The sequence below is a fragment of the Gymnodraco acuticeps genome, unplaced genomic scaffold (genome assembly GCF_902827175.1).
Source record: "Gymnodraco acuticeps unplaced genomic scaffold, fGymAcu1.1, whole genome shotgun sequence".
NCBI classification, from domain to species: domain Eukaryota; kingdom Metazoa; phylum Chordata; class Actinopteri; order Perciformes; family Bathydraconidae; genus Gymnodraco; species Gymnodraco acuticeps.
Window position 1 is genome coordinate 277,937 of NW_022991244.1, and position 23,708 is coordinate 301,644.

The 23,708-nt window shown below is 40.3% G+C and overlaps 1 protein-coding gene across 12 annotated transcripts in view; it reads right to left on the minus strand.

Annotated features, from left to right (window-relative positions):
* Positions 1–1,051: 1,051 nt before the first annotated feature.
* Positions 1,052–23,708, minus strand: part of slc2a9l2 (solute carrier family 2 member 9, like 2) — a 174,465-nt gene continuing 151,808 nt past the window's right edge. For all 12 annotated transcript variants that reach the window (XM_034239597.1, XM_034239590.1, XM_034239591.1 and 9 more), the window contains one exon: positions 1,052–1,647. In XM_034239597.1, coding sequence (XP_034095488.1) covers positions 1,411–1,647 — 237 coding nt within the window. In that variant the 3' untranslated portion in view covers positions 1,052–1,410. The remainder of the gene's footprint in view (positions 1,648–23,708) is intronic.

Consider the following 23,708-nt stretch of genomic DNA (forward strand, 5'->3'; position numbering starts at 1 on the left):
GGTATCCAAATGTGCCCAAATGTGCCCAAAGGTCAGTCCTTCTGGACTACTTTTAGCTAAACCTCTCTAAAAAGGTCAAATTTAACTTGTTTTGCCTCAATCTTGATACAGGGTACTTATTATATGTGAGACTTTGGATTCCTAAAGCTTTTAGTCTACTATCCCATCATTCAAGGGTAGTTTTCACTATAAGTAATGGTTTTTTTTTTAGGCGGGGGTAAGAATTTACCTTTTTTTACTATGTTCCATCTGAATTTACTCTGACTGAGAAATATCTATATTGATTCTGACACTTCTACATCCAACTCACAGATGTAACCTTGCTTTGATAAAATAAATTATTCATATAACCCTTTTAGAAGTTAAGTTATAGTCATTTGTTTTGGGCATAGCATTTTCGAGCCTGAAACCTTAAAAACAGGCTCAGGGCTTAAGAGGATAATGGCTCGTTCCACACACAGAGCCGAGCTTTAATGAAACATCATATTATTTTCGAATCAATAATTTTTCAAACTATGATTTTTTTGATCTTTTACATTTTTTTTTTTTATATATCCATTTTTCCTCCTGGTCTCTCGTGCCCCCCCTGTCATGCCTCTGCGCCCCCCGGGGAACCACTGGTATAACCCAACATTGCTTCTCCTGTCAGCTGTTCATGGCGTTTAAACTTTTTTAGCTCATTGTTTTCATTTTATCATTCAAAACGTTATTGCTTTTGTTCAGTCTCATTGCTTTCATCAGAGTTGTTTTTGACCACTGGAAGCAGATGTTTCCATGTCAAAACCTCATACTCTGCTCAACACCAAACACCTGATGTTCGGGATAAACTGGTGAAATTAAGTATTTAGTAGCAGCATAAATACCAACAGCTGAAAAAAGAGAATGAAGATTGGAAATTGGTTGACACAGACACAACTCGAGAAGGGTGCTAATGTTTCCAAATCTGATGGAGGAGTACATAAGCCAGGGTATGCTAGCAGGATAGCATGTCTCTACTATCCTATATTAGGTTGGCAAAACCCCCCAAAAGGCAAAAATAATAATCAGTTAATACAGGTCTAAGTTTAATAGTGTGCACATCAACATTGTATGCAAGCCACCCTCAGTCACATTACAATTCCTTTTGTAACTGTTGAATGATTTCCACTATTAAGGGTGTTTGAAATGTATGATTGTTACATACTGTATATTAAACTCTTGTTGGTTTGTTTAATTGTAATAAGAGGTATAAACAAATAATTGCTATTATTTGCAATTAAACTATTATTCCTAAATATTCCAGTCATACAAAATATATAAAAATACCAAAATGCATTGAAACAAAACGATTGATTTTAATGTAATTGACTATTGTCATTAAATAAATACAAACCACATGTCACCCTGCTTACCAACAATTAGTTTGTTAAGCTAGAAAGAGCTCTCCATCTTAATGATGTCCTTTCCGTACATGTCAGGCTTACAGGACAGGACCAGCTCCATCTCTTGGCCAGGGGAGGGGACAGGGATTTTGTTGATCTTGGCAAAGCTCTGACTGATGTCCATAAATGTTTTATTTTTGGTCTCAGGGAGGACGAAATAGAGGTAGATGGATCCCAGGACGCAGACGACCACAAACACCAGGAAAGCAAAGGCCTGCAGCGCCTCCTACACAAACAGAAAAAACACAATAATTAAACACACCAAAATCATACTGTATGTGTCAGGACTCAAAACTCTGGAAATGGATGAAATACCTTAGCCAATCTTTTCACCAATTTGATGGATTATACTATTTTAGCAATCATACTATTTGATGATTGCTGTTCTCTCTCAAATCCTGCCATTTTTAAACCGTCCTAAACTCTTGCCAACTGCAGAGAGACGTCGTCTGTGGCATCTGTTTTGACATCTGTGTGTCATGGTGGGCTTGGCATGACATGCACAATAAAAGGTCCCACATGCTTGTATATAAGAGTATTCGCAAGTCTGAGGAAATGTCTGCTTCAGATTTCTAACAAAATGCGTATTTGTTTGTGAGTTGAAAAATGTACCCACAGTCTGAAAGCTAACCTTGTCCAGTGTGTTATGCTAATATTAGAGATTAGTGACAGATTTAAAAATACACAGTCTGATTACCCAAAGGGAGATTTAGAGTTGGAGAGAGGTTTGTTTGTTTGTGTGTGTGTGTGTGTGTGTGTGTGTGTGTGTGTGTGTGTGTGTGTGTGTGTGTGTGTGTGTGTGTGTGTGTGTGTGTGTGTGTGTGTGTGTGTGTGTGTGTGTGTGTGTGTGTGTGTGTGTGTGTGTGTGTGTGTGAGAGTGTGTGAGAGAGAGTGAGAGTGAGAGAGAGTGAGAGACAGAATTGACTGACCCTCACTAGTCCGTCACAAAGCTATAATACCTTGCTCATGTGAGGACTCAAATGCGTCGCTATGTAACTGGTATTAGATCTGTTGTGTCCAAGCAACCATGACCTCAATGAAAAACTACTTTGATTTAATCCGTTATATCACCACTGCTGTTTGTCTCTGACAGTGTTTTCCTCTGTTCACTGTATTTCATAATAGCACTGAAAAAAATAGAGCATCGTGCAAAACCCCTGACCCAGTTTCCATGCCGCCTCTGTGATGTAGCGCTCATCTGCAAAGTTAGCAAGTTTCCTCACAAAACACTGCTTTCCTCCCCCAATAGTCATATGAGATGAGTCAGGCTTCAAACAGGACATTTCTGCGTCCACTCCTTCTGTCATTAATCGAATTTAAGCAAGCCTAGTGGATGGAGCAGAATGAAACAGTCTCGAGGTTGACGCATGGATAAGCCTTTGATCTGCTGTGAAGGCTCAGCTGGGTTTAGCTTGATTCACACAATTAGACATGCATATAAAGACTTATGATTGGCAGCAAACATACAAATGTGAATTATGTTTCATGTCATTTTGCAGCCAGGGTGACATTAAGAGGGGAGATGGCGCAATAGCCGTGGGCGGTTCTGGTGTGGGGGGCCTGCAACACTGAGCTTGAGCACTGCTGTGGCCCCCCTCGCACAGAATAATCTATGATAATGCAATTTGTGTTACTGTACCTGGGTCAAAAGTGAGGAATGTTTTTTTTTCATTAATGTAATTTAATAAAATTGTAACGAAGTGACTGTGCCAAAATAACTGAAAATAAGTCACTAAAACTAAAATTGTTAGTAAGTTATTGACATAAATTCTGTAAAAAATACACCAATCATGGTATTTTAAGTTGTTTTTTTCACGTTTTAACTTTATACTGAACTAAAAGTGTTGTACTCTGGAACACTGTCTTTGTCTCCTTCGCCAACACATTAAATATGCCCCTCACATTAAATAACTGACCCCAGCATGGCCCCCCCGGTAAAATTGATCATGAACTGCCACTGGCTATACTGTAGCACTAATAGGGGAACCCTGATTCAGGAGACAGGACAGAACAGTGCAGGACTGGATGGAATAGGACAACACCGGTCAACACAAGAATGTTCAGTACCAGGACACGACTGAAAAGGATAGTGGAGAACGACACAGTCTAACAATGTAAGTAAGGTTGGAATAGAACAGTAAGGTTCAGGATATGACATACAGAGCATACAGAAACATATAATGAGACCGAACAAAGTAAGACGGGACACAATAGAAAAACAGAATAATGCAAAGTTGGGATGGGATAGAACAGGAGGGAAAGGACAGTCTAGGACAGAACAATGCAAGGTGGAGCAGGATAGACCACGTGTTTTTGTGGAATGGGAGAAAAGCGGGCAGGACAATACAAAAAAAAGGCTGGTTGCGCCAGGATAAAAGGAATAGTTCAGGATAGTACAGAAAGGGAGAGAACAGAACAGTTCAGGACCCAAGAGGATTGGACGGGACGACACCCAAAAGGACAGGATAGTGCAGGGACAGACAGAACAGTTTAGGAAAGTACAGAAAAGGACAGTTCAGGCCAGTATGGGCAAGAATGACGCGACTTTTATTTAGTGGGAGCTGGCTACAACAGAAGAGTTTAAATTAAATTAGGATGAAGGGCCAAAGGATAGGATTGTACAGAACAGGATGGGGTGGTTCAGTACTCAAGGGTCATAACAAATCAAGCATGTTTTTGTTTAGCAAGGGCTTGCGGTGAGGGTGTGTCATTGAAAGGGCCCATTGTGATGAAATCATCTTGAGAACACTCTGGAGAAGAACTTTGAATCCCTACCTGGCCCCGTTCTTTGCAAACACCACCAAACAAACACAAAGCAGAGGAAACTGTGGGTTTTTTACAAAAGTCATTCAACATTTTTCTTCCAGTAGGCCTCTTCCGGTCTGATAATAGATTACGAGATTTGCCATCGCAGTGTTAAATGAGATTGTTCTTTTCAAAAGTTGATGTTGTTTTAATGTTCAAGGCAGCAAGTTTTTTTTATTAGCATCTTCTGTGGCCCCCACATTTAAATGAGTAGGAGGGTGGGCGTTTTTGCGCAATGCATTATTTTTGGTGCTTCAAGTAAAAAAGAGCAAGGGAATGTTTTACCACCTGCTGTGGACATACATCAAATTAAAGAAGTATATAATTAAAAGGTCCAGGTCCATAGACTCATTCCATGGAGATATGTTGCATGTTTCTAGGCAATTGTAAGTCATTACCGGTGACGGAGGTGTAAACTGTATACAGTGATGGTGGGGGGTTATTTGCATGTGAATGGGCTCTCATAGATTGTGCTGAATCTTCCCAATGGGAGGCACACTCAAGGTCAGTGTTTGTGATGCATACAAGACTGTACATAAGACTACAGTGCAAATGTCCCCCTGGGCTGTTTAGAGATTTATGGATTACCATATGTCAATGCTGTCACATGGGAGCACCACAATGGAAAGACATACCATCCTTTAGCATCACAGTTATGGATCACCGCTACTATAATCCTCACTCATTAGCACCACATACAAACGTATAAACTCACAGTTTACTAATGAATGGGATTGGGTTTGATGGCTCATTAGTCTCAATAGATTTATGATCATCAACCAGAGCCTGTTGTTATTGCTCCATTTTATGTTTTATAGCATCATAAATTATATTCTCGTCAACTGCAATGTTGCAATGTTTTAAATTAACTACAAGAAGCTCATTAAATGCTATAGACTTTTTAAATTGCAAACAAGGCCCCGTCGCTCATACACATTGATTCTAAAACCTTTCAGCTTTGCAAAGAAAACATGTATCGCTAAAGCATAAATTGTTATGGGTTTATGTAGAACCCTTTATTAGTGCTTATTATTTAATTAGACCTTCCTTGAGAAGATTTATAACTGACATCACATAAAACATGATACTTATATGAAACATGAAAAACTTGTTGTAAAGAAAGGATTGTGATTTCTCAGCAATACGTTATTTTGAAACGGAATCCATCTCCTTTGTAATCCAAAGGGACACACCAATCAATGGTTTCTAGCTTGTGGATTCAGAAAAGGTCATACATGCATATCCCAGTAATGTGGTTCTCAACACTCCTATTATCATGGTCGATACCTGATTGGACTACAACAATTAAAGTGAAGGCTTGCTATTTATTGTCACTGTCCTCGTATTTATTTTCTTTCCTTTTTGCCTGCTTTATTAAACAAAAATAATATGTTCTGACATGGGAAATGTGCTATCAGTGTCCTGAAGGTGTGCATATAAATGGTCGGAAAAGGATGAAATCCCAAAGTTCACGCCAGAGGGAGTTTCTCTCCCACATCCTCCCCCCCTTTGCCTTGATTGGACTCCTTTGTTTACTACTGCGATATAGTGACATCACTATCTAACTATACACACATTGTATGTGATAGGCTAAGTGGCAGGACATCTCTAAGCGATTGACCAATCGCAACAGAGCTGGCCAGCTAACCAATCAGAGCAGACTGGGCTCTGGTTTCAGACGGAGGGTGAAAAGAGGTACTGCAGCACAGGCAGTATGAGAAAAATAAAGAGCTTTTTGAACATTGAAGCATGCAACATGTCACAATAGAAGCAAAAAATAATAATAATAAATCCTGAAAATTAGCAGAATATGGCCGATTTAATGGACCATTTCCTCATAATGTGGATCTCTGCCCACAGAATGAGACATAAAAACAAAAAGAAGAAGAGGGCAGGCTAAATAAGATATTTGTGTGGCAGGCAGTGAGTGTGACAAACTGCCATGGGCTGCAGACACCAGGTCAACAGGAAAACTACTGATGGGGGTTGATCTTCAATAGAGTGTTTGACATCAACATTGGGGTCAACTGCTGCACTGTTGTTGTATAACATGTTATTATTTTAAGATGGGAAATATGTAAGAGGTTTATTTTCCAGGAATCGGTATTGCATTGTCGGTATGACCATGGCAACCATGCTACACTTTGACTACACTTGAAAAGCAGAGGCTCTTTTGAATGGAAACAAAGAGATTCCCGCTCATCCCGGGAGCATAACAATGCTCGACACTGTCTCAGTAGAAGATAAAAACATAATTCAAAACTCTGCGGTGGGAGTAAACAAATCACCGATCAGATTGAGTCTAACCTAAATTATTGATGTCAGAAGCTCAAAGGCGGGGCAGACAGTGACAGGGTGTTGGCTTACTGGTATCAGAACTTCTGTGTAAAGCGACCCATTGATCCAATTACTGTCCTTGCTGGTGAGCAGTCAAACAACCGCAAATGACACAAACCTTGCAGAGAGAAACAAAACAACTACGAACGATAAGGCTGTGTCTTTTATGTCTTGCTTCTTTAAAGGAGGGGTTGGGGGACTTCAACAAGTGTTTGTCCAGGAGCCTGATGTCTTGTATTCTGGAATCCTAAAGGCTACAACTTTAGGATTGTAGCCTTTGCAGACCATTTACATGCATATAATACATGCCTATAACACACAACAGTAAAGGGAAAACCCAACAAAAAGATAATAGGGACTCTTTAAAGATGTCTATTTGGCATTCAATGTTTCCTTAAAAAATGTACAGCTTATTAAGTCAAAGTTAGGGCTTTAAATTGAAGTAAAACAGAGTTTAAAAACTGTTTTACATCACAGTCTGCCCTCAAATTCTAGATTCATCCCCCTGCATAACCCAGGATGACGTCAGCGGTGGCGAGAAGAAATGTGACAGGCGAGCGGTGTGATGTCTGAACAGGGTCAGAACATGTTTCAGGTGGCCGTCAGTAAGCTGTGAGTCACTGCTGTGATCTGTGTCGTGGGCCTGGCAAAACCCCAGCAAATAAAACCGACACTGCAATATGTGTGGCACTGGGTGGCACATGTCGCCTTCTCTCTCTCACCCTTGTCTCTGCGTTTCTCGCCTTGGTCTGCTTTGTCTCCTCCGCTCTTTCCTAACCTCTAGATCTATTTATGTAGGTCTCCTGTGGCATCACTACCTCTTTGCTGTTTGCCTCTTCTGTCCTTCAGTGACTGACATCTATTTCCACCAGTCTCATTGTTCATCCATCAAAATGAAGGAGCCATCTATTTTATCATAACATTACATCGCCCCTCTCTGTCTTACTGTTCAGGCCGACATATGTTAAAATATAAATAAATATACACGCTCACTAGTTCCAATCGGGCATCAGGAAATGATGTGAAATGAAGAGACAAAGAGGAGGTGAGTAATTAGTGTCCTGTGGATCTGCAGACACTCTCGAGGTGACGCTCCACATACACATGTAGATCTGGCACCTCCCTGACAAGCCCCTTCTCATCATTATGAACATTGATAAGATAGCTTATAGGATTACACACACCATATGTTTCTGCCAAAACCAGTTTTCATCACTTCAGTTAAAGAATGCTATACTCTCATGGTAACAGAAACTTATCTTTTATAGTGTTATAGTGTTTGCTACACACAACATTGCGTAATAATTCTTAATTGGTCAGCGTTTTATGGGACTTTTCTCTGGAACACTGACACAATCATGTACATTTTTGACACATTTTACTGTAGAACGATAACTGACAGGGTGCATTAGTTGATGTGAAATCATTTGAGTTGTATAACCTTTCATCATGCAATTGTTTGCATGATATCTTCTGAAAAGTTTTAATTTGTTCGTGTGTACTAGTATTTTGTGTCATTTACACTCATAACCTGCATCCAAATCAACTATGGAAGTGGCGTTACTTAAGAAGGGATGTTATGCGTCAAATATATAATTCCTGTTTACTGCAGGACACAAACTGACCGTGGGTGAAAGTCCTTTGAATTTTAAAATCCACAGTGCACCTTTAAGTATTTATATCTTTATAAACACATCGGTTCCTGATGTGAAAAGGAAAAATGTTTAAGTACCGATATGTGTTGCCCTTTGTGATCTGATCTCTTGTCATATTGTTTTAGCTCTGTTGCTGTTTCATCCTCTGCATTTGACTGACCCTGTTAGAAAAACAGCTTCTTTCTCTAAGAAACCACTATCTTTGTGTTTGATATGCCCTTTTTCAGCTATTTTAGTTCTCTCTTTTTCTCCCACATATGACCCACTGGTGCAGCTGGCTGAAAGGACGAACCTTGGTTTGTCTGCAGGGGCTGCAGTGAATACGGGCAGAGAACATTTGATGGAAGGTCAACACAACGTCAGTTCAATGTCCACCATGCTGCAAGCAAAGATTCACTCAGATCTCAAACTTTTGTGCTGACTTTTTTCACTTTCTCGCTTTGAACATGTCCTTCAATTTACAGTAAAAGTTTCATTTCCTGTGTATGCGTTAATGTATGTGTGTCCTAGGATGGAATAATGCATTTTAATATTGAAAAAGTGAATCTACTGCCAGTAGCCTACAGTATGCTACTAGTTGTAACTGTTAATTCTTCTCCTCCTTCCCTCAACCTTGTGCAATATTTTTCCTCAACTCCATCCAAGTGACTACAGACAACTCCCCCCCACCCCCTAGAGTTTTTAAGTATTCAGGTATTATTATTGTTGCTGCGGCTGTCACAAAGACATAACAGTTAGCTTGTCGTTTTCCTAAAAAACCCATCCCACAGCTGCCCTTTTTAGCGACTTATTCAAACCATCATTGGCAAAGCAAGAAATCATTTGTTAATGCATGATATTATAAATTATTAATCAGAGTAATAGGTTCAGGGTTGAACTGCCATCCTCACAAGGTTTCTACTTCGCTGCAAACAACACAACCACTAAGTGTTATGCAACTGAATGCATGATGACGCAACCAATGTGCAAATGAGCATAAGACGTCAAGTGGTGACTTTTGAAACACGTGCTTCCTCCTACAATGGAAAATAGTTGCACTGCACTGAGTTTTTTGAAAAGTGAAAGCAAAGCTTATTAGGTACGATCCAAATAATGATGACGATTGTGTTTCTCTTGGCACGAGATTGTGCAATTACCATTTACTTGATAATGATAGGAGAGGATAAGCAAAACACTGGTTTATTACCACTTTAATGTCTCGAGCTGTATTGTGAAAACTGCACATGCACTTGCAAGAAACAAAGGTCATGCTGTAATGAAGGTGGATGTACTGTGATGCAATGTAATTAGTATAGTTCTGTCACATTAGCTTTATTGTTGGATACAGCACATGATATACATTAATGAATCTCTGAGTCCCTGCTCCGGTTTCTATGACTTAAAAAGATTACATCCTGTGCTCATGTCGTTCTTGCTTATTCTCAGCAGTGACTGTAACTGAATCCTGTTTGCCAAAGTCCCGCTAAATGCCTGGCGCTAAATGCCTGCATTCAGCTGCAATGAATAGAGGTCAAACGCATTTCAGATTTACACTGCCATGACGCTCACGCATGTACACCAGGAACAGAGGGAAGAGGAGTGTTTGAACATCTCATTCAGGACTGGAAAGGCCAAAACGGCACATCAAATATATGTTTCTTTTAGCCCAGAACAAATTCCAGACAGAATTATTTAATAGTAGGCCTAGTTACATTAACAATAATTGATGGCACATAATGTGCTTCATGTGACATCACAGTCCATTAATCATCCTGTTTAATTAACATAAGCAGGTGAGAGCTGTCTGAATGTCTGAAGCCTCGGTACATGCTGCAAATTAAATGTAATTACTCAAGGTGCATTGAGTAGAGACATGAACATTTACCCGTATTAGCAGTCCTTCCACTCAGAGCTTTACATCTGTATTCCTGCATTCAGTTAAAGAGCCAGTGACAGCATCCCAACAACTGTTGTGCAATGAAATATTGGGCTACTAGTAATCTTGAACCGTCAGTTTAAAAAAGAAAAAGCGATACCGTTCCGTTAAATATCAATAATTTCGAACATCGCGGGGAAATTCCTTCGACTCATTTTGAAGTTTTGGGAGAAGCCGGAAGTGACGTCAATGCCGGAACGCTTCACTGTGCGGCGAGAGAGCCAAACACGGACAAAGTGTGTTGTCATGCCTAGAAATGGTGAATTACTGAGTTTAGGCACGTTAATAACATTTTAATGAAGTTGACTACAGTATATTCATATTTGTCAGTGCTTTCATGTCAATTCGGCGAACATAAACATAAATGATCGTGGTGAAGATGATGATTACATTAGGATTAAAAATCGGTAGTGAGAGCTGCTGAATTTCCTCCCGTATGTGATATAAAAACAAATCGATTATTTTTGTAGTTGTAAACTCAAGTGGATGAAACTACATGTATTAGTGCTTTCATGTCAATTCGGCGAACATATGATACATTAAATGATCGTGAGGATGATGATTACAAATCGTTTGTTTGAGCCGGTCTGCATTTCCTGATGAGAAAACAAACCGATGCTTTTTGTAGTTGTAGTACACCAACATGGATTAAACGTGTGGTTTTTTCACCACAATGTTGGGGAAATTAATGGATAAAATGCACGGATTATTATTATTATTATTCCCACTCCGATCGGGACACTAGGTCCACCGTTTCCCCGCAGCGAGGCTCCCCCCGTTGACAGTTTACGTGGGCTGGGCTGGGTGCAGTGGCGGACTGGCCATCGGGACGAATCCCGATGGGCCGGTACCGAAGTGGGCCGGTCGGATAAGTCACTATAGCACATTCCCCATAGGCGGCGCGTGAGGCTCAGGTTTGGGAAGGCTACATCACTTTTTTTACCTGACGCTGCCCGCCTCCGGCGTCTATAGAAAAGAGATCAAGTCAGTGTGCGGAGTTTAAATCTCTCAAGTCATATTACAGGATAAAGGAAATACAGTTTAAACTGCCGTATGCAGAGAAGACGCCGACGTGTCGCACTTATCATTCATATTACATCATCAATCAGATCATCGATCATATAATATCATAATATATCATATATTTCCTTATCTGAGTCAGCTTCTCCAGCCGTATCTGGCCGTGCAACACTTACAGTGTCACATACTGTATGCAGAAGTATTATTTTAAGCAACACATTATGTTGACGAAACACTCGAGTCAAATGTAATTAAAGTCAGATCCACTCGTGTCTTACGTGAACGCGCTCTCAGCTGGAGAGAGAAACCCTGGCTTGATTTACCGAGTTGATAACCAGCGTCGTAGGACCGCTTAGCGAGATCTCGTTTGTTAGTTTGTTGTTGTTAGTTTGTGTGTTACTCAAACATATCCAGGGTCTGTTGAACTGGCTTCGTAGTACAGGGCACATGTGGCTGGCAGCGCTAATGTCAAAGACACAGACATTGCATTATATTTGTATTTTACGAGGATGCAGTGACACAAATATTTACATATTTACATTTACTATCTACAGCACCCGCCGCCCCTGACATCCCCCTCTCCCCCCGTTGACAATTTACTAGCGGTACCGAAGTGGGCCGGTCGAGAGTCCCGGGATGATTTTTAGTCCCATTCCACCACTGGCTACATGACCGTATGACCGCCCATATTGACGCACCTAATTCCTAAACTTCTAACAGATACAACATAAACCGATCCTACAGCCTCATATGAGCTCTCAGACACGTTCAACATTAAACTGTCATCGCTGTCTGAGCTTGCTGCTGTGTGCGCCATCGTGCGTTTACATGCAGATGCTGGGATCCTGAACGGTGCAGCTGGAGCGCTGTGCCCGCAATGACGTCACACATAATTTGGCGGGACTTGAAGAATCCCCGAGAAGATCCAGAAAATGGTCAACATTGAAGGGCAGATTAATGGTTATCAAAGTACAAATATCCAAAATCAGTTCAGTAACGGTTTTCAAGGGGACAATATTTACTCAAATTGATGGGTTTGGATGATGGGGGAAACTCGTGTCACAGGCTCTTTAAGGTCATACAAGGATTTGTTAAGGGTATTCAACAGTGGCGGCGCTAGGGGGTGGCTACTTGGGCTCAAGCCCCGGATGTTTTCTGAAAAGCCCCGGATGTTTCACTTAAAAAAAAAAAAAAGATTAATTAATTTAAAACATTTTTTTTAAAAACGTCTCGGGAGTAATGTGCAGTACCGGAGTCCACCAGAGAGGCAGCCACTGTGGGACATTAGCCTGCGTACTGCGTAGCCTGCCCTGAAGAAGAAGTGATCCTTCCTAGTGCCTGACGAGTTTTAAGCTAATAGCCTATACAGTTATGGATATTAGAAAGTTATTGTCATCGAAGCAGGCCACAAGCTGCAGCAGCAGCAGTATCAGCAGCAGCAGTATCAGCAGCTGACAACAATGTCATCACCAGCAGTCAAGAAATGGATGATGTTTCAGGTTTGTTAATCTAATGGTGATATCTGCACTCTGACTGACTGAGTAAGAAGTGAAAAAGAGTGATGTAACGTTAATGTTATAGCTAGTAAACATGGAGTAACCACACTAAGTATACCCTTATATGTTAGTATGTATACAGAACATGACTAAAAATTATCCTAAGATGTAACGTTAACCCTTCATAACTCAGTCTACTTTTAAGACACTAAAATAACGTATTCCAATTTTATTTTGTTTTCACGCGTGGAATTATACCGGCTCTCGTTTCAGTACACATAACAAAATAACTGACAGGCAACCCTCTGAATCAGACTCCGATTGGCTGTGACTGCATCCACTCAGAGTGTCAGATTCAGAAACGTGACTCTCACGGCCCGTCCACACAGCGGCGTGCGTTGAAGCTTCCAACGCTTCTGCCCATTCACTTTGAATGGGGTGACGTCACTTTTAGCCGAACTGCATCGTGGGAAGCGACGCGGAGCGTTGCTGGCGTGGCTCGCTGCAAAAGTTGAGCAATGCTCAACTTTTGACGCCTCGGCAGAAGCGTCAGCCAAACTAATCATATGCCAGTACAAGCTCTAGCCAATCAAACCGCTGCTTGTGTGTCAGGGGCGGGAGATTCATGTGATTGGTTGTTGGTCGAGTGTCAGACACGCCCGCCGGCAAGCGTCAACGCACGCCGCTGTGTGGACGGGTCGTTACACTCTTTACGTCACAAACAAAGATGGTGGATGAGAATAGATCTATAAAACGATAAGCAATGCGCCAGAATCAAGGTGAGACTATCCGCATCCTTTAAAACTCTACGCACATTCGTTTCACCTTAATAAGTAAACGACTATTTGAGTGAGTTAAGGCATTAGTTTGCTTCATTAAAGGGTGTTAATGAGTGTTCTCCAGTGCCTTTTGTCCGCTTTAAGGTGTTATTAAGGTAGGGTTAATGTTGCTCTCAAAGTGCACCAGATTGATGCTTTCAACTTCAATATTTAAAAAAAAATCTTCCCGGGGGAGCATGCCCCCGGACCCCCCGAGAGGAGGCGACGACCCCCCCTAAAGGATGTTCGGTCCCACCCCCCACTTATAAAAAATAGCACTGTACCCCTGCACCCCTGCACCCCGACCCCCCCCCAACCCAACGACTACTGGGCTAAGCCCCGGATCTCCTACAATCCTAAATCCGCCTCTGGTATTCAAAGCTAAATTGCTTTTTAACAAAGCAATTTACTGCAAGGATGTTTCCAACGTCAGAATAATCATCGGGTTTGTAAAGGACATGCTGCAATATGAAGTAAGAAATGTGTGTACCTTTTTGCTTTCATTTAATCATAAATCAAATATTATTTATTTATTTCCTATGCCCTGCAGAGTATGTGGTTTTCGTGTGCAAACCTTTTTTCAGTCATGTTACTGACTGTGAAATAATCGCATAAAAAAGAAAAATCTCTCCAATATAATGTCTTTGAACGATGAAAGCACTTAAGCAAACGTTTTCTAAGGGCACCAGGTACATCCATTAACAAATTATTTTTTGTAAACAACCAAAAACAAGCCCCAACTCTTCCTGCAGATGAAGACTAGAGTGGAAAAGTAAAGAAGTGTTTGAATGAGCTGAAAAAACTGTAAGTTAGAATGGGTATGAACTTCAGCGTATATTCTTTCAGCTCAGGAAGATGGAAATGTCAAATGCTATTAGGATCTAATGAGGGACAAGTGGGACATAATGACCGAGGGCAGAGTTTGCCTCTAATAAAAGTAGAGCCGTGTCCTCGGCACAGAGGGCAATTATACGGCAGACCGTGGGACTTTGCTCACATTATGAAATATAAACAGAATATGTACAATTCAACTGTCAGTTAGATACATGTAGGTAACAATTATGGTCTGCCATTGTTTTCAGGTTTCTTTTAAGACTTTTTCAGATAGTTTTCAGATAATGGCACCTTGTGTTTCATGAAGGCATGTTTGGAAATTATTAACAATGGCTGAGCTATTACGTACACATTTGTTTGTGAATAGGGATAATTTGATGAATAATCACCTGACCCTGCAGTTCCCCTCAGCTCTATGAAGCAATGATTTTGTTTTACAAATGTATCATTTTAATTCACTCACACTGGTCGCGTCATTATTGGCAGTAGCAGGAAACAAAAATCACTCAAAACACTGCAATGAACATATAGGATTCAGCCAGGTATTTCCCCAAGGAGTTGGTGAGGACCAAAACGGAGCTTAAAGGAAAGTACATTTTGAACTCAAATTCACTAGTAGGACAGATATATGGCACTAAATGAAAGGTCAATGGAGCAGCAGGTGAAGTCTAGTCAGTGAACAATAACCCTTGGGAGAATGTTGTGAGTAGACTGCAAAGGATCAGAAAGGAGGAAGGCGCAACTCTCAGAGAAAAGAAGCAAAAGGCTGATGCAAAAGTGAGTGGGCAAGGAAATAAGAGGTCAGGCTTTTCAGACGTGACCAATTCAAACTTAAATGGCAGATTGGTTTTGACCTCTCTGCTCTTCAATAACAACCTCTAGTCTTGTTTACTTTCTAAAGAGATTGAGCGGATGTATACTACTCGAAATAAATATACAGATTTGACACGCAGAGATGAAACAGATCTGTGAAAGGTTATAAATAAAGCCTCAAAGTTCCTCGAAGCGAGTTGGATACAACCTGGTGAAAAGTGGACTTATTTGTAACACTGACGAGATATTAAAGACGGCTCCAAAACATCAAAGAGAGAGGGAAATTAAGCACGACGCCGAGAGGGTAAGACAGTTAATACAGAATTAACATACCGGCTATGGTTCACTTTTTTCCCCCTAACTCTGTTATCCTTCTCTTCTTCTTCATCCCAATAATAAAAAAAGCAAATCTTCAGTAAGGAGCACATAATCAGGCACATTATTTTGTTTACACATCCTCACTGCAGATCAGATAAATCCTCCGGCTGTTTACTGCTACTTATTCCTTTGCTTTGGCTTTTATCCTTCTCTACGGCACGTCTGATTAAATTTCAGTACTTCACTAAAAGCAGAATTTGTTTGTCTAATGAGGTGGCACTTAATGGGTCAACTCCCTCAAAGTGGGAAGAGCTGTCTACACTACAGGAGTCAAAAAATGCTTTCAACGCTTCGCCCATTCATTTGAATGGGGTGACGTAGGATATTTTCAAACTTCGCCGAACTGCATTGTGGGTAGCATGGCAAGGCGTTGCAAGCATCGCGAGCGTCTATCGGCGTCAAAAGTTGAACAATGTTCAACTTTTGAGGCTCGATGCTTGCTCGAAACTGGCGTTAGCCAATCAAATCCCGCCAGTACAAGCACTAGCCAATCAAACTGCGTGCAAGCTGGGAGAGCCAGACCGCAGTTCATTTCCTCATATTCCAAACGAGAAATTACGGTAGCAAATCACCCGGTTCTTTCCGACTAGAACTATTTACCGGGATACAAACCGGAGGAACCAGGCATGGAGGGAGGTGGCAGAGGCAGTGGGTGAAACTGGTAGGTTTTCGCCTGTTTGGGGATTTTATATCCAGTTTACTTCGTTTTAACATTGCTATTGCTTTGTATGTCGGGGGCGGGAGATTCATCTGATTGGTTGTTGGTCGCGTTGCTCGCAAAAAATCGCCAAGCTTCAGACACGCCCAGCTTCAAGCTTTTTCGATGACTGTAGTGTAGACGGGCCGAGTATTGACAAAATTAATTTGTAGTATTTTATATGTGTGCACAAATAGCTTAAGGGAATTGTAGTCTAACGACATGACACGTCAAACATGTATATGTAATGAAAAACAAATCTTTCCTCAGGAAGTTTTTGTCTGTAGCATTGTAAGGCCATTGTAGTTAACAACAGTGATGGAAACAGAAATTCTCTGGGAGAGTTTTCTTGCAAATATGTCTTTGTAATTTATGAGAATATTTGAGGATTCAGAGAATATTAACTCCCTATCACAGCTCTGTAAATTATATATATATCTGCTCTGAACAAAATTAAGAGACCACTCCACATATTTTCTTAAATCTCAATCTTTAAATGTATGGCAGCCATTCCTGTCCAGTGCCTGTTGAATTCCAACACAGAGAAATGTAGTCAGTAGAGAATACAGAATGAAATAAAAATGTTTTCATCTTACTCAAACATATAGATAGTAAAACCAGAGAAACTGATACTTTTTCAGAGTTTTATATATATCTTTCAGTTATAATGGCCATAATATGTCGTCCTATTTGTCACATCAGAGTCACTTACTTATTGTAAGTCGCTTTGGATAAAAGCGTCAGCTAAATGCATTGTAATGTAATGTAATGGGGAGAAATCTCACGTCAACAGACAAGATTGTTTTTCACTGCCATCATTCTGCAATGATGAAACATAGGAGAACTCAGCAAACCAAAGCTATGGCTAGATACACAGCAGCACACCTCAGTAAAGATTGCTGTAACCAAGCGGGAAGTTAGAATTGAATGTTATAAAAAACACCCCCCTGGCTTTGCGGTGGATGTGCCAGAAATAAATTGCTCAGAGAGTTCAGTCTGGGCTCAGTAACAAGAGACACAGCCGAGCTGCTGGTGTAGTTTCACTTGTCGCATTAAGTTAAGAACAAGTAAGGCTCACAGTGTTCTAGATCCATGGGTTGCTTCTTGCCATAAGAAGACATTATTCCCTGCACTATCATGTGATTAACACTGGGTTCAAATCTGACCCGCGGCGCTTTGCTGCACATCGACTCCTTCTACCCCCTTTTCTGTCTCACTTCAGGTGTGCTTATAAAGGCTAAAAAGCCCCAGAAATAATAAAGAAAACACGAACAAATTAAATAGACCAAAAGGGATACAAAACAAATATGCTGCGGATTATGCACCAGAGCCCTCCAAGTAATTTAAAATGCAAATTGCGATATTACTGGGGTGTTTGTGCTGTAAATTGCATTTTTGTGGATTTTCCTACTTGCATCAACTTATCATCATCACACACATACATATATATTGCCAGATTCAGAGGAAAGATAAAACCTCCCAAACAATCAACCTTAACAACAGGTTACATCTGCTTGTACCCTGAGGAGCAGGGGGCCGACTGAACCAGGCTTGGCTAAGACCTTGGATACACTTTCCTCCCAAACAAAAGCACAGTGCCCTTCTGTCAGGTAGAACATAATTCCCGCAGGTGGCCAGACAAACTGCTGTTTGGCTCTCTGCTCGGCCCAACGCCACCGGCACAGCCAGAGTGATCGAGTTTTTATTTGAGGCGTACAGCGAGGTTTGACATTCTCACTGTGGATAGCCCTCTGGGATCTGGCTTGTGTTGGGCTCAACCTGGATGCTGCTACACAGTGTGCCCACTGGCAGTATGGAAACCATTCAAAGTATTCATACAAAAAGTAGCACATGTTTACAATTGTTCTAACATCAGGCGAGTTTTAGCTCTGATCTGTTGTTCTTACTGGATATGAAAGATGAAGGAAAAGCTTTTGTGTGCTGATCCATAGGGGGGAGTATCACAAAAGGAATACTCTCTAACCCTGTGGTATAATTATCAGATCCGACCTTGGTTTTGTCCGACACCCTCACACAAAATCCTTTTGAGAAATTCCAAAGGAAGATGCTGTTGCTGAAGACAGCCGTGCTGCAGGCGACGGCCGGCAAACTGCAGATGGTCTCAGTGGTCCAGTTTGTCTCAGAGCTGTGAGCCGGGATGCCCGCAAGCTAAGCATGCTTTGGTGCCCACTGTGATGGGTTTCTTTTCATCTGTTCATTCACTGGTCAATGTTGAGAGTTTGGGCTATTTTATTTCCATCTCATTTCAGACTCATGGAAAGAAAAGGTCCAAAATACAAATTAAGGTGTTTATTTCCCTACACTTTGTTTATTGACTTCTAGATTCCTTAATTCAACTAAAGTATAATTTGATAGCCCATTATGCATATGGAATTACATTTCCCGAGCTCTTGTAATACATAAAAGATCATTTGGGAGTTCCGTGTTTTTTTTTTCAAGTTATGAGTTTACATTAATCACATGTGGTAAATGTAACATGAAATACCTTTAAAGGCTTTTTTCTCACTAAGAGATGTTCTCATTCTTTGAGCCAGAAAATGTCACTTCATTAGCACGTATACAAACTTTCCAGTGTCACTCCTATCTATATTCTAAGGGTTTTTACAGACAGGTTTGTCCATAAATCATTCATAGCCTGATTCATAGAACATTTTCCAAAAATCGTAGCAAGAATTTATTTTTCTCTTGGCTGTTGATAGTGTTTAATGATTTATGGAGTTGAGCAGGATATATCTAAAATCCCCTCTATAAAAGAGTGGACGCAAATATGGCAGCAAAGTGAAAGCAACATTTTGTACGTGGCTTTATCCATTGTTCAAGGTTTGAATTGGCCAAAAAAAGGTGAAGAGAAAAAATAAAATCATATAAAACTATTATTATCACTATCAGCACCAAGCGGGAGTAAACTGACACATCACCCATAGTAGGTAAAATATACAATTAATGAACATGAGACTCAACACATGCCTCCTACTCCCTTTTCACCAGGTAGTGTCCCCCTTAAGAAGAATGTGAATAAGCCCCTGACAGTCCAGGGTGTCTACATTGATCTCACTGCTCATTATCGGGCTCTAGAAAGCCTGAGCTCAAATGATGGCTGAGCTGTCATCACTGTTGAACAACATCCCCCCCCCCACCTTAAGGATACTTTGTCAGCACCGAGCAGCTCGTTCAGTGACAGGCGGCTTCAATGCGGTGTCTCACACACAGATACCGCAGCTCATTTCCTCCTGTAGCGGTCACACTGTACAACCACCACAGTCCCCAGTAAAACCCCCCCCCACCCCCCCCCCCCCCCCCACACACACACACAACACACACACACACACACACACACACACGCACACACACACACACACCACACACACACACACACACACACACACACACACACACACACACACACACACACACACACACACACACACTTCTCATTGTAACACCACTGTTGTTCAATTTACTTCTTACTATTTATTACTTTTGTTAGATGCTATTTTGACTTTCTTTCCATATTTTACCACGGATTTGTACCTTTTTGATTTCATCTTAGTGTGCTTGCCCCTTTATTTTATATGTTAGTTTTTTAATGTTTGCCTTTCATGTGTACTGTCCTTTTGCTCCACATCATCGGTCATTTCCAAGATGTGGAAGAAATAAAGGATTTCTCATTTTCTCTGCCACTGGTCTGTGGAGGATGCTGGTTTGGCTCATATGTGTACAAAGAAGTGTAATTACCACATAGGTCACAGTTCCTCCTCTGCACAGGGCACTGCCACATCATAGGTCTTCAAATGGGTATCAGTTCATTTGACCCCTCAGACTACGAGTAGATTACCTGGAGAACTTAATCTCTCTGGGGTTGTGCGTCTGGATGGTCAGGTCGGCAGGGAGCTGTTCCTATCTCCTACAGACACTGAATTCATTTGAACAAATGAACAGCAGATCTGTACTCTGTCCTTTTATCAAGGGTTTGGCAGATTCCACTTGTTTTTATACTAACCTGCTTTGAAATCTACCAACTGAAAATTCTACAGCTTTTTCTCAGAGAGCTCTCTAATGTTTAGTCACATCAGTCAAATGTAAAAAGGCAGCAGAGGCTTGGGGAGCATTAATGGGATAAGACGACAGCACAGAGGGCCCAGGACGTTTATTGGATGTGTGCTTAAGTCCTGTCGAGCAAGAGCCTAAAACACATCAGACAGGTTTCACTATCAGAGGCACAACCACCGCTGGGGCTCAGGGACACTAAAGCACTAAAAGAGAACATCTTACCACCACAACTAAGGATTTATGTTTGTGCCCTCCTCAGGAATAAATGCACTGACAATATTTCCCTGAGAAACATTTAAAATGACTGACATTGTTTTATTGATTAAATATGGCATCTATTTATTCATTCATGCTTATGGATTTGTATTCCCTGTTCACTTTATGGACTTACACTTTTCCTGGCCAACCAGGTGAGGCCGTGGGATTAATAAATAGGAAATGGACCTTGAGTAGAGTTAGATGATGGAGATACATATGTCATATTGATGCTTCTTTGGACATGATCTGTTTATTAGAAACACATGCTGCTGCATCAATAAATTAAACTAACAGTGTATTTGAATTAGATCATAAATTGATAGGAATTTACTAATGATACATTTTTGAATATTATAATGTCTTTGATTTAAATTTGAAATGCAGTGTTTATATCAGAATCAAAGTACTTCATTTAAAGAAGAAATGGGTTTTAGGATAGTCGTTCCATTTTACATTGAAGTAAAATAAAATATAAACAATTAACTATATAAACATAACAAGTATGTGCATACTTTAAGAGGTCAAATATTATAATAATAATAATAATAATAATAATAATGACATATTATGTAATCATAAGAAGTTAAGTGCCAGCACATAGTCTCATAATTTAAACTTTGGAGATTGTCTTTATACCAACTTTTACAGAACTAGCCACCTGCAGAACAGCACATTTAAAACACCAACAAACAACTTTGTAAAAAAAGCCTTTAGGGGCTTATGCTTAACATGCAGAACCAATGACCTAACCTCGCAAGGTTTGATATTTCCACTTCAATTATATTATCTAACGTGCTACCTCACAAATATATATATATTTGCTGCTCTCCTGCCCTTCTATTATTAACACAACGGCACTCAATCTGAAGAACTAACGATGGAAAATTCACTCACTACTCCTGCAGTGAATACAGAAATAAAGAATGAAAGGGTCTCTCTATAGGGAGCAGTTCATATATTGTAAAATATATATATATAGAAATATAGTATATTTTATTCCTATAATTTAACCTCTGCAGAATGTTTTTCTTAAATTCAGATTTGTAATTGCATGTTTTTCTTTTAACACATTTTGGAGTAGCATTGTTGTAGGAAAATGGATTTTATTGATTACAATTTAGTTTCTGTAATTGTTGTGCATGTGACGAATAAAGACTTTGACACATCCAATCCATCGAATTGTCAAAAAAGAGTAACCAACCAATATTCTTTAGCGCAACAAAACCCAATTCAAAGTTGAACAAACACTATATTTTCTTAAGAAGTTTTCTACATTAAAGAGATTACTAAGTGGTAAGTAAAAAGAGTGAAAGAGAGTGTCTGAGAAAAGGAACAAATAAGCCGTGTGGCCAAAGAAAGAGGGTAGAGGCACGGCTGAAGCTGCACTCAGGTTTTAAAGTTGAAAGAGGACCCTGCTGTTTCCAGAAAAAACATTCCAGTGTCAGACACTAATAAGCTCTTGTCTGTTGAATTTATTTAATTGTACTCTTAAAAAACACAACTATCCCCTTCTCAAAGTAGAGATGTCTCTCAGGTCCCATATGAAGCTCTTCAAAGACACTCAGACTTTGTACCACACAAGGGTGAAGTAGCTGTTATATCCTTCATTTAAAAAAGGGACAAAGTCTGGCCCTCACCTGTTATTCTGTATATCACACATGCATTTCCAAACATTTGGACTACCTATGTTGCAAATGTATTATCTTTTCAATTTACACACGGCATCTATTGCACGTCTGTCCGTCCTGGGAGAGGGATCCCTCCTCTGTTGCTCTCCCTGAGGTTTCTCCCATTTTTCCCTTTAAACTGTGGGTTTTCTCCGGAAGTTTTTCCTTGTACGATGTGAGGGTCTAAGGACAGAGGGTGTCGTATTGTCATACTGATATTTTGTACAAACTGTAAAGTCCACTGAGACAAATGTAACATTTGTGATATTGGGCTATATAAATAAACATTGATTGATTGATCTCTGCTTTCATTGATGAGTGTTTTTAAGGGTTTCTTTCATCATGTGTTTTTTGAAATGCTTAATAGGTGAAAAGGTTTTTCGGGCCATAATTAGTCTAAGATAAAACAGCTATGTACTTCAGTTCTGCTGGTAAACAAACTACATTATGTCCTTAAAGCCCTTAGATGCACAAGTGGGTATTTTTTGACCCGGTGAGGTGGTTTTCTTAGAGTATCTTTGTAATTACATTTTGTTATCATTTCATATTCCACACTGTTAGCCCGGAGTTCATATCTAATTAAATAATGAATTACAAATTACTGACATTATTTAAGTTTCATTGCATTACTATCAAATGTAAGCTTATTCTACTTGCTGACTACCAAATGTAAGCATATAATACTTACATATGTTAGTTAAGCAATGTATCAATAATTTTAAGTTAAGTAACTTCACATTATTAAGTTTTAGTCATGTTCGCAATGCATTATGGGAAAGAGAAGGATCTTTTAATGTGCCGCAGCCACGTTTCCAGCTCGCAATTTCTCAGTCGGACGCAACCCCACTTTGAACTACGGACTTGCACCACTTGCAACCTTCCACCGCGCTGTCTACATTTCCAAAGGAAGGACACTGCACGGCTGCCTTATCTACTGAATCTGGTGAGTGATTTAGCTAACAGGGCTTGGTTGAATTCTCGTACTTTTGGGTGTAACACAGCCACAGGAAGTATCAACTGGCGGGAACACGGTGTGGGCTTCTCTCGCATTGTTTAAGTACTTGTTAGAGGAAAATAAAATGTGAACAGACTTTGACAGTTACAGGTAAATTAGAATAATGCTGCAGTTTATTTTCTGAATTAAAGTTCCATTCGTTGTTGCGCCGTGGAACGGACTTTTTATTTTTGGCGGAAGCATTACGATCATTTTTAAGTCAATTAAATCATTTAAAAATCGATATTATGAATAATTTGTTTGTTTTTTTAGTATGTAGCCGTGTAATAAGCGGTATAATGTGCTGCTAGGTGGTCATTAGGGGGGGGGGGGGGATCCCCGCAGTGTGATAATGGAGCCCGCGGAGGGATCTAGATCTTAATAGCGACCGCATTACGTTTTCAGTTGATTTACCTCACTTAACTGCAGCACTTCTACGCTACTGCAGTCAGGCAATGTGTGTTTCCCTCGCTTTTGTTAACTTTTACTGAGCGATAGTAGGCTACGAGGTGCAGATAGTTTTAAACAG